Source organism: Phocoena sinus, chromosome 1, assembly GCF_008692025.1.
Source record: "Phocoena sinus isolate mPhoSin1 chromosome 1, mPhoSin1.pri, whole genome shotgun sequence".
Classification (NCBI taxonomy): domain Eukaryota; kingdom Metazoa; phylum Chordata; class Mammalia; order Artiodactyla; family Phocoenidae; genus Phocoena; species Phocoena sinus.
The window spans coordinates 183,649,961-183,664,314 of NC_045763.1; the positions used below are offsets into that span (position 1 = coordinate 183,649,961).

At 47.4% G+C, this 14,354-nt stretch overlaps 1 protein-coding gene across 1 annotated transcript in view; it reads left to right on the forward strand.

Annotated features, from left to right (window-relative positions):
* The window catches only part of NR5A2 (nuclear receptor subfamily 5 group A member 2), a 127,089-nt gene that overhangs the window by 10,494 nt on the left and 102,241 nt on the right, over positions 1–14,354 (forward strand). The window contains 5 exon segments of the mRNA XM_032639270.1: positions 636–647; positions 650–772; positions 4,795–4,913; positions 6,443–6,584; positions 9,063–9,709. Of these exon segments, the coding sequence (XP_032495161.1) occupies positions 636–647; positions 650–772; positions 4,795–4,913; positions 6,443–6,584; positions 9,063–9,709 (1,043 nt within the window).

Here is a 14,354-nt window from a genome sequence, read left to right on the forward strand (position 1 = left end):
CCTCTTGCCCCTGCCCGGCCCTACTCGCCTCCCTTCTCCTCCTCTTCCTCCCCTTGTCCTTCCCAGCCTCGCCTCCCCGGGCTGGAGAGGAGTAGACGAAGCGACAGAGGGAGGCTGGAACTTCCTAACTCCAAGCCTGACAGCGAGCGGGAGGGAAGCGGAGACGGGGAAGGGGCGGAGAGGAGAGGAAAGGCGAGGAGGGAGAGGAGAGTGAGGCCAGAGAAAGCGCGCGAGAGAGACCCTGCGGATCCCGAGCGCTGGGCGGCGGAGGGCGGGGTGCGGGTTGCCAGAGCCGAGCCGTCCGGGAGCAGCGGCACCGCCGCGGCGGCAGCACGTCGGCCGCCGCCTCCGCTGCGCGCCCGGAGCTCGGCCGTACGCGCGTTCGCGCCCCGGGCAGCTGCGCCCTTGCTGAGCCGGACCGGGGCGCCCGGACGCGGTCTAAGCCTGCAGCCCGCTGCTTCCTCCTCGCGGTTCCGGGGCGGCTCGGGAGCCGCGAGCCTGGACGGGGCTCGGGGGTCCTGACGGCAGCCCCGGAAGCGGCGGAGGCGCGCTCCTGACGGCGGGCGAGGAAGCAGCCACCCGGCCGCCCCCTCCTTCTTCCCGGTGGAGTTGAAGCTGTGCTTGCCGGCGTCCAGGTGCTGGGCTTCCGGGACCGGCACGGACCCCTACCCCGCCCGCGGCCGCCTTGTCATGCTGCCCAAAGTGGAGACGGAAGCTCTGGGACTGGCTCGGTCGCATGGGGAACAGGGGCAGATGCCGGAAAACATGCAAGGTAAGGAGGCGCTCGCGGCGCTTGGCTCCCGCGGCTCCAGCGCCCCGGGCTCGCCCCGCGGGCTGCAGCCGCCCGCCCCGCGCGGGCGCTGGAGTGGCAGCCGAGCGCTGGTCGCCGCGGGGCTGCGGGGCTGCGCGCGGGCGTCGGGCCCCTTCCCCAGGGGCAGGCATAAAAGTTTATGGCTCTTGAACAATGCGGGGCGGGGATTTTCCAAGCAATGCCTAATTGGCCACTTTTAATTAAGAAAAGAGAGGCTTCGAGCTCTGGCTACAAGAGCGAGGCAGCTTCAGGCTAAAGATCTTATTATTCTAAAGATCATTCTAAGGAACGGAATGTCTCGCGGGAAACCCGAGCAGGTTCCCAGTCGTTGGAATCGGCGGGAACTTGAACCAGTGCTCTTCAGCGGTGGAAGAACACTGCCTGGGAAAGTCAACTGCAGGGAGAGATGGAGCCTCGGGGAGAGCGGGCTTAGCGGTGTTAGGACGCATGGGCGCCCCACAGCCCAGGCGCACCCAGGGAGCCGGCTCGTATTTGAACAACTTCATAAAACTGCAGGCAGAACTGGAGAGAACCAGTTATTCCCAGCCCGTCCTCTGGTCGGGCGCTGCGGAGTGAGTGTTGGGCGGGGGCGGCGGTTTAGCCTCTAGCTCTTCTGTCTGATACCTGGGAAACTGGAAGTCCTTTTTCATTTCCCAGATTTTGATTGCTAATAACAACAGCAAAAAAAAAGGCAAATCCCGTAGGCTGTATTTTCGCCGCATTCCAAAATAAGCGACTCTAGATCTGGCCGTTATTGAGCCCTTCAGAAGTTTATCGCTGTTGCTCGGGGCCGGGGAGGGAACAATGCTAGGAAAAGTCACCGGTGCCCCTTCCATCCTCGCCCCTGCCAGCGCGCAGGATGTGCGGGCACGGCGGGCCTGTGATCCCGGAACGCTTCCTGCCATCCCCTGAACGAACTTGAAAGGGCCGGGGAGGCGTTGAGAGCAGAGTTTCAGGGTGGTGCACGCGGCTGTGCGGGAGAGGCGGCGCTGGGCCCGGGGCCTGAGGTTCGCCCCGCTGCTTTGAGAAGACGGGGCGGCGGGAAGGCGTGCGTCCTGTTGGTGGGGGTCGGATACCGGTCGCGGATCCTGGGGTCTCGCTCAGCTCCAGGGGAGGGGCCCGTGAACGTCCCCTGGGCCCAAGGCCCTAGAGTCCAACTTGTAGGTTGGCTGCCGAGGGGACCCGGTTGGCCCAAAGAGGCTTTCCCTTCTGGCACCTGGGATTCCGCGTAAGGGGGGTCGGGGGAAGCGGCGCCGGGGAGCTGCCTCCGAGACCCTCCGCCGCCAGCTGCCGCGAAGGACTATCCTTGGGCCGTCCTTGGGGCCGGCGAGATTTTTGGGTCAAGGGGAAGTTTCTGCTTCTCCTTACCGCGCGCGTTTCTGGGTGACTCGGGAAAAGCAGCGGAGGGGGAAGCTGGAACAGGAAGCCGGGGAGGCAAGAATCAGGGTTTTGGGGGGAGGTGGGAGGGAGAATGCCATTGCAATATTTTCTTTGTAGAATTCGAGAGGGGCGTTCTCGACCCGACCTACTGCCCCAGAGCAGAAAGCTGGCTTTCCCTGGTGCATAGGGCTCCGGGAAGCCTCCGGCGCTGGCTCAGCCCCGGGGTCGAAAGCGGTGGTGGGCAGCGCCCCGGGCGAGGCTTCCTCCATCCAGGCACGCGGCCTGCCGCGGAGGGGAGCCCCGGCGGACAGGCACCCAGGACCGGGCTCGCTTTGGTCTCGGCCGGGGACGCACCGCCGTCCGACCCGCGGGGCGGGGGGCAGAAAGGGGACCCGCTACCGGTCCCGGGACAGTTCGGGGAACTTGTCCGCGTGCTTCTGAGGCCTTCGCTGTCCAAGGCCCCACCGCTCCCTCTACTTTCTCAAGACCGGGACTTATTTGCTCGGATGCACTCCGTGCTCCAAACGCTATCTTGGGTTAACAGCACCTGGGCGCCTCTGAAAGGTGCCCCGGTCTCGCACCGCACCGTCGGTCTCCCCACACGGCCTCTGCCTTTGAATTTTCCAAGAGGGTCCCACCCCCAGCCCCGGTCTTTTGGGTGTCGGATCCCCGAGGCGCGCACCGGGTCCCCTGGAAACGGTTGCCTCTCCGAGCCTCTCAGAGGCGAAGTTAAAGTTTACTTTGTTGGGGAAAGGGGGAGGGAGAAGAGAACACACTTGGTAAAGCACACCTTTTTCCGTCCCTAAAACGTGCCTCAAGACAATAGTCACGAGCTTTAGGAGGGATGGGGCTATTAAAAAACTTCTGGAACTCAGCCTCGGCCAAACCCCCAGGTTCCCCAAACGCGAGCGCGGCCCTCTCAGGGCACCGCCGGGAGGACTGCGCTCTGCTTCTCTTTATTTCTGTTTCTCGGAGCCCACGCGTCTGCCTCGGCTGGAACGTCTCTTCCCGGGACAGCCCCCCCGCCCCCACCCGCCCAAACTCTGGCTAACTCACCTAGGTTTTTGCCCCAGCCCAGGGCTCTGAGTCCCTGGGAGAGAGCCGGCCCCACTCTGCCGGTCGCGGCTCAGCCGAGAAGCGCTGCAAGGACCCTCACCCCGACGGCCCTTTCCGGAGGCCCCTAGAATCCGTAAAGAAAATAGAACTTTATTTTAAAGAGAAAAAAAAAAATCAGTAATCATTGGCAAGGAGGCCACTATGGTGATAGAGCGGCCGAGTACTTTGGGGGTGGGCTGGGGGCTATTTCTCCCTTTCCTATTTGGTAAACAAATCAGAGGAAGCTTCTGCCCGGCCCTCTGTTCCCCATCCACCCCCTCCCGCCCCGCCCCGCCCCCTGCAAATGCCACTGATTAACTTAAAACAAACTTGACTGGGGCGTTTGTGCGCCTGTGTGTAGCCGAAAGTTGAGCAAGGGGCGAGAGGCGAATGCGCCCGGGGTTTCACCGGAGGTGCCGGGAGGCTGCGGGCGGCGGCCGGGCTGCGCGGACCTGCCCTCGCCATCCGTCCCCTGCGGCGCGCGCTGCGAGGCTCGATCGGCGAGGACCGAGTCTCCGGGAGGGACCGGATCAGGTATTATCTGGGGTCTCCTGGCCACTGCCTCCGCTATGCAGTTTATCCATCTTGGAGCTGTGAAGACGCCTTCGCGTTGCTGCGTCGGAAGGAAGGCCGGTTACCCGATCCCTGCAGGGAGCCGCTCAGAGCCGCGGCCTGATTTCTGTTTAACAGGGCGAACTCGAGGTGTTTATATTTTGCGGTGATGATCGGAAACATGTGAAGTTCATTAAATGACTTCAGTACTTTGCGACGAAACCAAACCCTCGTGTGTATCTTTTCCCTTCCTTTTTCTTATTTCTTTTTTTTTTTTTGGTCCGGGCGTCCTGCCTTTTGCCTTTTTATTTTTACAGGAGATTTTTGAAAAGTGTGGAGGGGAAAGCCCTTATCACTACGTAACTGAATGTTTGGATTAATCTAACAGATCTGAACGCTGGGAGCAGCAGACTGGTTAAAATGGGGCTGCTGAGAAGGCTTCTGGGGCATCCGTTCCCCCGCCAAGTGTTTGCATATTGGTGTTGCTTTCCCTAAACACCCTTATAGTTCGGTGGACTTGAAGCAAACTCATTCCACTGGGAGGATAATGCCGTGTGCTCCTTTCTCTCCCTTAGGCAAAGGTGACATTTTGGAACTTAACCTCAAGGAGGTTTAAAAGAAATTCGAAGTTGTTACTTTATGCAATTCGTGTTTCTATTCTGATCTGTTGCTTTGCAGAGTTAGGGGGACTCGTGTTCAACAGTGGTCAGCTTAAGAATTTTTAACGCAAGATATTAGAATTATTTTTAAATTAAAATAACGCAAAGCGCATGCCAAAAGATGTTTTACTTCCACTGTATGAAAATAGCTCTCTGCAGTACATCTGGGTAAAACATTTTTATTTTCTGTTTTACCTGGGGATGTTTGCCCACCAGTCACCAAAATGGTTTTTATTGCAGGATTAAAACCTACCTAGTAAATTAATGGGATGTGTGCATGCATTTCTCTTGTTTCAGTGTCTCAGTTTAAAATGGTGAATTACTCCTATGATGAAGATCTTGAGGAACTCTGTCCCGTTTGTGGAGATAAAGTGTCTGGGTACCATTATGGGCTCCTCACCTGTGAAAGCTGCAAGGTTTGCCTTCTACGTTGCTATCTGAGAAATATAATGCTCAAACCCAAAATAAACCATTGGATTACTTCTTAAAGCTAAATATAGGCTGTCTTTTTTGGACCCAATTAAAAATGAGAGAGGGAATGAGTGAGTCTTAGTGAGATGATTCTTAGCAATATGTGTCCAATTTAATTCAAAAGGCAAAGAGATTTATGCTGTTTAGAAAACTTTGCCAGTCTCATGGCTTTAAAACAGTTTATGGTAGGAAGGTGATAGAACTGTAGAAAGACTTCTATTTCTAACGGTCCAAAGTATTGATTTTGCTTGACTTATATATATTTAAAGCATCGTTGTTCTCGAGAGCGAACATGACAAAGTATTTCCCCAATACATTTTAACTTCAGAGTGTTCTGTGCTACACATCCAAACATTTTTTACCCACAGACATATAAAAGTCTAAATTCCCAACTGCATGATTTCATCCTGATTTATTCCAAAAATAACCTTTAAGACTTTTTTGAAACCTATATCATAAAGAATTAGAAACCAGATCTTAAGTTTATAATAAGAGTAGTTTTCATAAATATATTATATGACCTATTTAAATGCAAGAAATTTTAATATGTAAGTTGTACTGTATCATTACTAACAATGTCAGCTATACGTTAAGGATTTATCTCAGACCTTTTTTATATATTCCCAGTAAATTCGATACCCCCTATTTTTCAACATTTTTAAAAGTAGAAAACTCAGTACAATTACTTAAACCACTGCCAAGAAAATCCCTTCTTTCCTTATAACAAAGTAAGATGGTTTCACTTTGTGGCTAGTAGGGCAAACAGAATATACCATCCAAGCTGTTATTATGTTGTTACAAAGCTACAGATTTTATTTTTGATTAATTCTTGTGGGTGAAATATAAGGAAGGCATACACTCTGCTAAAATTCAGCTCTTTGCTATATATGCTTTTTTCCCTCATGAGTTTCACCTTTTTCTTTACACAGTTCCCCAACTTGAATGTATTCCAATGGAATTATGAACGTTTGCCCGTTTTATTCTTTAAATCCTTTTGCTTTTAACTATCTAGTGCTGACATTTGTAAAAAATCTGAGGTGTTTTGCTATTCCATTTTTCCATTGCTATTATGCAGTAGTTTGCCACTGAAATTGTATCAGGCTACTTAAAAACAATGCCGCTGTCTCTATAAGTGCCTTATCTGGAATATGAGGGTTAATAGGAAAACAGATTTTCTTCAAAAAATTACTGGTTAATATGTATGTATTTTTCCCTGAATGTTGAGATAAGATGGTGTGTAGCTAAAGGTCCCCAAGATTCGATGCGATTCTTGAAATACAACTTGGATGCCAGAAAAATCTCTACCATAGCCTGGTTTGGGAGGGTTGATCTTGTTAAAATGTAAAACAAACCACAGAACCACATAAGGGCTCAAACAGTGCAATGAAAAGATTTACTGGTGATTTCCTTAAAATGAAACAATGGAAGAGACGGGTGTTAGCTTGATAATATGTCTCACTATTTTCTCTTATAGGGCTTTTTTAAGCGAACAGTCCAAAATAATAAAAGGTACACGTGTATAGAAAACCAGAACTGCCAAATTGACAAGACACAGAGAAAGCGCTGTCCTTACTGTCGATTTCAAAAATGTCTAAGTGTTGGAATGAAGCTAGAAGGTAAGTTTTTTCTAAAGACCACTGCCTGTTAAAACTCTCCAAGGACATAGGATTTAAAACAACATTGTACTTATAACATGGTAACAGTATTTTCCTAGTCTTTTAACACTATTGACAATAAGATCTTTTGATGTTTTGTCAGCGGAATGGTCCGAGTCTCATTTAAATGCTGGTGAAATTTACTAGGAAAAAAATTCCAATACCGGAGTGTCGCCTTCTCACCTCTTTTCTTAGTTTGAGGAGCAGATGCATTTCATAGGTTAGATGAAAGGTCAGGTTAGATGAAAGCAAGACTAACATGATTCAGCTGAGAACAGGTAAAAATAATTTGCCAAAATATTTTTTAAAATCCTTTAAGTTTTCAAATCGGGATGCCCCAGTAAAAAAGTTTGATTTTAATCTTTTTAAATAGGTACGCTTGTCATAATTGCTACTATTAGTTTCATGATTCTTGAACAAGAGTTAAAGCCTTTAATTATAAAAAGATTTTCTCATGTAGAGTATCATTTTTGATTGTGTGGGAAAGCACGTTTCTTTTTTTTTTTTTAAGATGATGACTGAGTCTGCAAAATAAAAAAAATTTTTTTGAGAAGCAGGAAACATGAAAAATAATGAACCATTACATCGGTATCATTGGTTTGACAAAAACAAGAGAATGGTTCCTCAAAAGCCACATTAAACTTTATGTTGAAAAAGTAGAACCTGCACTTACGACGTACAGGTTGGCAGGAAGTAATGTTTAATATATGACTTCTGTAAATAATTTGTAGTTCATGAACTATTACGGTGTGTTGCTGTCTTGCAGCCTCTGACCTACTGACTTCCCAGAGATTAAATATATTGTAAATAAAGTAATAAGAAGTGATACAGGTCCCTGAGGTGTGCCAGATACAGGAGTGCATTTTATTTGATCAATGAGGCACAGACTAGTCGTGTTTGGGGCTTTTCTGTTGTTTGGCACTCAGACTTGATGGCAGTACTCAAAAATTTTCAGATAAGTCTGCTGAATTGCTAATAGCAATAGAAGTAGCCACTTGGGTTATCAGGAGGACTGTTAAGTCAGTGTTGCTTTTAAGAGGAGGCTGAGAAAAAGAAGTAACTGATTCTTGTGAATTTCTTCATTACCAAGCCCTGTATTATTTTCCAAACAGCAAAACAATGTGGTAGATGCTTACTATAGTATGAGACTCAGAAGATAAAATGTTAAACATTAAATGTTGTGATTGCATATGGTGTCATTTGATTCCTTTTTTTTTAGCAAAGGGAAAAGGTTACATTTCTTTACCTTAAAAAAGTGTGTTTTCTTGACAGTAAGTCACTTGCAATGCATGTTCATGCTTTGTTCACAGTGATATGAAACAATTAAACATTCAATAAATTATCATCCAGTTGAAAAACTATTGTGCAGTGTTCTGGATACCTAGCATCCACAATAAATTTTTAATGCTACACTAATCCTAAGATAAAAAGCTCAAAAACTTAACCTCCAGCAATTTCAATATGTCACAAGCTGTCAGAGGTTGCTGGGTCCTATCTAATTGCCACTGGCCACCATGAGCTAGGAGAGTCCCGCTAAGTAAATTACTAGACGTGGCCCCAGATGCCACGTAGCATCGTGACGGTGGACCGTTTTGACAGCTTCTGAAATGAATTTGCTTTAATTATGTCCAATTCTGCTTAAATGGAAAACAATAACCGGTGGCTACCTGACGCGTGCCCGTCAAGCCCAGGTAAGGACGATTTTTCCAAGAAGAGCATGTACCTAACACTTTTGCGGCAGATTAACCAAAAGACTTTGAGAGAGGAAGATGTTCTAAGGAAAAGTAGTCACAATTTAATCCAGGAATGGCTCCTTTGATTTTTTTTTTTTTTCTTTCCCTTTTAGCAGTTTGGGTTTCCATAAAGAGAATCACAGCGTCACTGGCATGATAGGACCTGAGCCTCTTGGCAACATGAAGCATCTCCTGTGTGTAGCAAAAATTAGGAAATCTCTGCAGTCACCAAAGGGTTAATATGTCCCTACATACCTGAATTTTTTTTTTTTTTTTTTTTTTTTTTTTTTTGCGGTACACGGGCCTCTCACTGTTGCGGCCTCTCCCGTTGCGGAGCACAGGCTCCGGACGCGCAGGCTCAGTGGCCATGGCTCACGGGCCCAGCCGCTCCGTGGCACGTGGGATCTTCCCGGACCGGGGCACGAACCCGTGTCTCCTGCATCGGCAGGCGGATTCTCAACCACTGCGCCACCGGGGAAGCCCCCCGAAATATTTTTTTGATGACAAACACACTTGGAGGAAAGAATTCATAAATAAAGAGGACATGGCTTTTTTTTTTGGAATCTTGGTGGGCTATTGTAGTGAAAACCACCACACACAGACCACTTGCGGTCCATTTTCAGCCTTTCTAACTGTCTGGAGAATGCTAATAATGTACGTCTTATTTTTACCCTTACTTTGTTTTTTTCTTCCCCCACCCCAACAGCGGTAAGGGCGGACCGAATGCGTGGAGGGAGGAATAAGTTTGGGCCCATGTACAAGAGGGACAGGGCCCTGAAGCAGCAGAAAAAAGCCCTCATCCGAGCCAATGGACTTAAGCTAGAAGCCATGTCTCAGGTGATCCAAGCCATGCCCTCCGAGCTGAGCATCTCCTCTGCAGTTCAGAGCATCCATTCTGTCTCCAAAGGCCTACCTCTGAGCCATGCTGCCTTGCCTCCTACAGACTACGACCGCAGTCCCTTCGTAACGTCCCCCATCAGCATGACAATACCACCTCCCGGCAGCCTGCAAGGGTACCAGACCTACAGCCACTTTCCCAGCCGGGCCATCAAGTCTGAGTACCCAGACCCCTACACCAGCTCCCCGGAGTCCATCATGGGCTACTCCTACATGGACAGTTACCAGACCAGCTCCCCCGCCAGCGTGCCCCACCTGATCCTGGAACTGCTGAAGTGTGAGCCCGATGAGCCCCAGGTCCAGGCCAAGATCATGGCCTATTTACAGCAGGAGCAGGCGAACCGCAGCAAACACGAGAGGCTGAGTACATTCGGGCTCATGTGCAAGATGGCAGATCAGACCCTCTTCTCCATCGTGGAGTGGGCCCGGAGTAGCGTCTTCTTCCGGGAGCTCAAGGTACGTGCCAGCCCACGGAGCTTAGAGCGCCCCTTCTGGGAGACCCGGCTCTGTCTGTCCCTGCTTAATAGGGTCTTGGTGCGGAAAACACGTTCTCCTTACTTTTCTTCTCTGTAAGGTGATGTTTTCGACCTTGACTTCAGAAGTATTTGCAACTTAACTTTATGGGGCTTTTCTTCTCTGTAGCTCTTCATCTGGGGGCATGGCATTTCATGTCAAATAGGGGAAAGTTGGTTGGTTTTTTTTTTTTTTTTTTCTGAGTAGGAGAATGTCTCTACTTACTCCCTTTAACCTCAGATGGTTTATGGCTAAAAAACTGAAGCCAGTGTGAAACAGAACCTAGTAAACTTTTAAAAAAATGACCAAGTAAAGAGCTCTGTTATAATGGTGCCAAGTTAGAAGGAAAAAAGGCCAACATTAAGTTGTGTTTAGACGCTAAAGAATGCAAGTAGTACCACTGGTTAGTAGTTAGCAAGTAGGTATTTACTACCTGTTTACCTTGACATTAGGTGGGTAGAGCCTTTGTTTTCGGAGCAGATTCCAATAGGATGTTTACTGCTGTTGGCTGGGGAATGGGCCCATGGCAAGTGCTAGCCTGCTTGGCTGGGCTTTGCTACTCATAATCAATGTCTGTCGTTGATTTTAATGGATTGGTACATTGTAAACACAGCCCTTGTTTGTCTAAGGATCTCTGTTTAACTACATAATTATTTTATTTCCTGAAACTGAAGACCGAATTAATATGGGAAAGTTATAGGGAAGTTCGGGATCTGAGAGTAGCTACCAAACTGTATTTGGTGGTCAGTGATTTCGTTCTCTGTGTTGAAAACAAAGCTGAATCCTGGGTTTGATTTCTAGTCTGTCTGTCACAAAATCAATTTCTTCCTCTTCCTGTGGCTGCTTCAGACACCTAGGACTTTGGGAGGAGATTTAAAAATCTCTGAGAGAAGGACAGTACGAACCAGACTTTTAATTTAAAGGTTTCTGTTTAAAGTTGTGTGTGTGCGGATGGGCTGGGGAATGTGGAAGCCACGTGCAAACGGAAAACGGCGCTTTCCATGGCCGTCTTCACCTGGCACTGCAACAAAAAAATTAATCTGAATGGATCCGAGTAAGTTACTAGGCTACCCCCAGCCTGCTGTTACGATGCTCACAGGTCCAGCCCTACCCTCTAGGCCTCTATCCCGCGCGTACAGACGGCTGATGGTGGGGATCACTCGGAGGGGGCGGGGGGCGGCAAGCAGAATGCACTGTTAGCTGTCAGGCCAAACCCTCTGAGTGTGGAAACACCCTGGCATAGTCAGGGCGTTGTTTATCATTAAAAACAAAACCAAACCAAAGCTTCCCGGTGCTCTTAGGTTCACGACTTTGTCCCTTAAGAGAACAGGTAAGAAATTGGAAAATGAAAATGAAAATGATAATTTTACATACAGCCGAAATGTTAGGAAATGTACAAGTGAGGACAGCACAGCCTTCCAAGTCAGAGGAAAGCAGTTTGCGTTAGCTCTTTGCTACTTAGTAACTGTCTTTGTGGGCAGGTCCTCAGTCTCTGAGCCCTAGTGTTCTTGTAGGTAAAGTTGTAGGTGTGGTGTTTGGGGGGTGATGGAGGGTATGATGGGAATAGCAATACGTGTATTGAGGTTTTTAGAGTAATAAATGAGACTATATGGGCAAAGCCTCTAGTCCTGGGAACCCGGCCTATATTATATACTCAATAAATCGGTGCTATTTTAAAATTGCTCTTATTGTTTGATGATAAGTGTGTGCAGGCTTTACGTATTACTCTTGTATTCAGGAAAAAAACATGCACTTGTACTCTGATTAGTTTGACATTGGAAAACAATATTACCACATGTGTGGCAGAAAGTAAAATTGTATAATAGTCATTAACTGCTACCAATTGAGGACCTCAAATTTGTCGGGTGGTTAGTTGGCGTAAGATGGATGCAAAGGGGAATGAGACAAAATATTTGCTCTCAGAGATTTTATGATTAAAGACAATTTCATAAATATCTATTCAAAAAAAAAAAGACTGTTGAAGTTTGTTTCACAGAAGCGTGGGGAAAGAAATCATGTGTGTTAATTACATGTGAAAAAAGAAAGGAAGGTTATCAAGTGAATATAGAGCCCCCCAGGTAGGACTTTAAGAGTGCTAGGAAAAAACTCTCTCCAAATTTCTCTTTTCTTTTGCCTGTAATTAAATTGTGTGAGATTCCTTTCTAGGGCATGAGAGTTCATATTTGGCTAAAATGTAAACACTTGTGAGAACGGGATATATTAAAGCAATATCAGTCATTTATACTGTTGTTTAAGGCATTTATCAGTCTTTCATGAGAATATGCTTTAAAGAGGGAACAGATATAAACCCTGGGGGTGACACCTGTAAGGGGTGGGAGGTGCCCCCAGGAGAAAAAGACAAACTGGACCCACTTCACCATTTGCCTTGGGCTTACACTGATTCTGTTTAAGTATTTTCCAGAGAAAGAGAAGTAGAATTTCAGAATAACTTAGGGGTCATTTAAATATGGAGCTGTGAGGTGACCATTTGCTTCAGAAGAATTCCTTTTCCTTTGTTTATAAATTTACTTTGTGGAAACCAGACCAAGGCGTTTGAAGCCAGCATGGAGACGTGCGTGGCCGTGTATTTCTCCAGGGCAGTGGGTTTCAAACTACTGAACTAAGACCTGCAGTAAGAAATATATTCTACCCTGAAACCTGGTGTACCAAACACATCACACACACACACACACACACACACACACACACAAAAAAAAAAACGCACACACGCGTACAACTGAGCCAGAGTTCCACTAGACAGTACATGATTTTGTCCATGCCATGCACTCTGTTATTTTCTATTCTGTTCTGCTTTAGTCTAATTTATTTCATGCTTTTTAAAAATTTCTGGTCATGACCCACTAAATTGATTTCACGACCCACTAATGAGGCATGACCAGCAGTCCAAGAAACGCTGCTCCTGGAAAGGTGTCATGGACCTTCTGCTGGGCGTTGTCTACCTGCCACCACTATGAATGACTCCTGGACAAGACCTCTCCCTCCCGGCCTGGCCTCCAAGACATCCCCGAAACCTGCAGCCCGGTCCCTGCCTACCTTCCTGCAAAACTTGTGATTTTTTTTTTTTTTTTTTTTTAAACTTGTGATTTTAAAATATCGTTTGGGAAGATGAATGCTCCCCTTCACACATTTGTCTTTTTCTTGTTAACTTCACTGCAAATTACCCATCAAGCGATACACTTATAGGGCAGATCAGATTGCTTATACCTCTACAACCCCAAGATGAAAAGGTACATATTTGCTCCCGGAGAGTAATAGGATAATAAGGCAATTTTGCAAATGACCCCTTGCACACTCTCCCAGGACAAGTTAGACTCTCTCCGTGGATAAGAAGAGGGAATACAGATTCCATTTGTTTACTATTTAAGGGATCAGAAGGGCCAGAGGAAATTTGGTGGGTTGTTTCGTTTTTCTACTTAGTTACAAGGTGCAAAAAGAGATATTCTGGTTCCCATTCAAAATATTGGAACGGGAAAGAGGAAAGTATAACTCCCAAACACGTATCTTGAGACATAGTACATGAACAGCAAAAAAAGAAAAAAAAAAAAAGCAATATACTCATAGAAAGCGTGCAATTTCAGAGCTGGATGACAAGCAGGGAAACAGAGATAGAGGATACATGTAAGTGAGCGGTTTCGTTTTTCTCTATACCTGTAAGGAAGGAACAATCCTGGTCTCCATCCATAATCGTGGCATGGAAAAGCTGAAATTAACACCCTGAAACTAGTAGGTTTCCAAACAGCACTTGTGCATCCCATGATACTCCTTGCCTAGAAACCACAGATTTTCCAGATCTGGAAGAGACGGTGGGGGTCGTTTGATTCTACCCCCTGCATTTACATACGAAGAACCAGAGGCAGGGGGGCTGTGGCTTGTACCAGATTATACAGCTACCGAAGGGCAGAACTGGGACTGGTAGATTCAGCTTCCAAGAAGCTGTGCTCCTCTGCAGCCCTGCCCCCAACCCCCCAATGCACACACACAAAGAAGCCATGTAACCTTTGACTCCAGAAATACACGCCTTTGCCAGTGAAGCTAAAGCAAATCTCCACGTTATCAGAAGTCCATCACTACCACCCAATTACTAAATCACTAAATAATCAGGAAGATAGATTTTCTCTGAGCCCAGACGACCCCCTGGGAGTGAGTGAGTCACTTTAGAAAGCTACTATAATTCTCGCAGGCCACTGGGGCATCATTCAGTGAAGTGCATCTACCAGCCGGCACTTCTGAGCCCTGGAGGAGTGTCCAAAGCTCTCCGAGTGCCTTTCCCTCTGCTCACAGCCCTTCTTGGGGAGAATCAGATGCGGCAACCACGTGCAGTTTTGCTCAGCAGGAAAATGGCTAAAGGAAGTTATGTCCCGGGTCCTGCTTGATGCTGGGTGTAACAGCAAGGGCTCCTTTTTATGTATGTTTGCAAAAATAGGAAGGAAGAGAATTTAGGGTTGTAACCAGTTGATAGATGGGCCACGAATTACTGAAGTATGACGATATTTTGGGGGTAGTATCGTACATTCGCTATACCTTCAAATCCTTTTTTCTTTTTTTTGGCTGCGTTGGGTCTTCATTG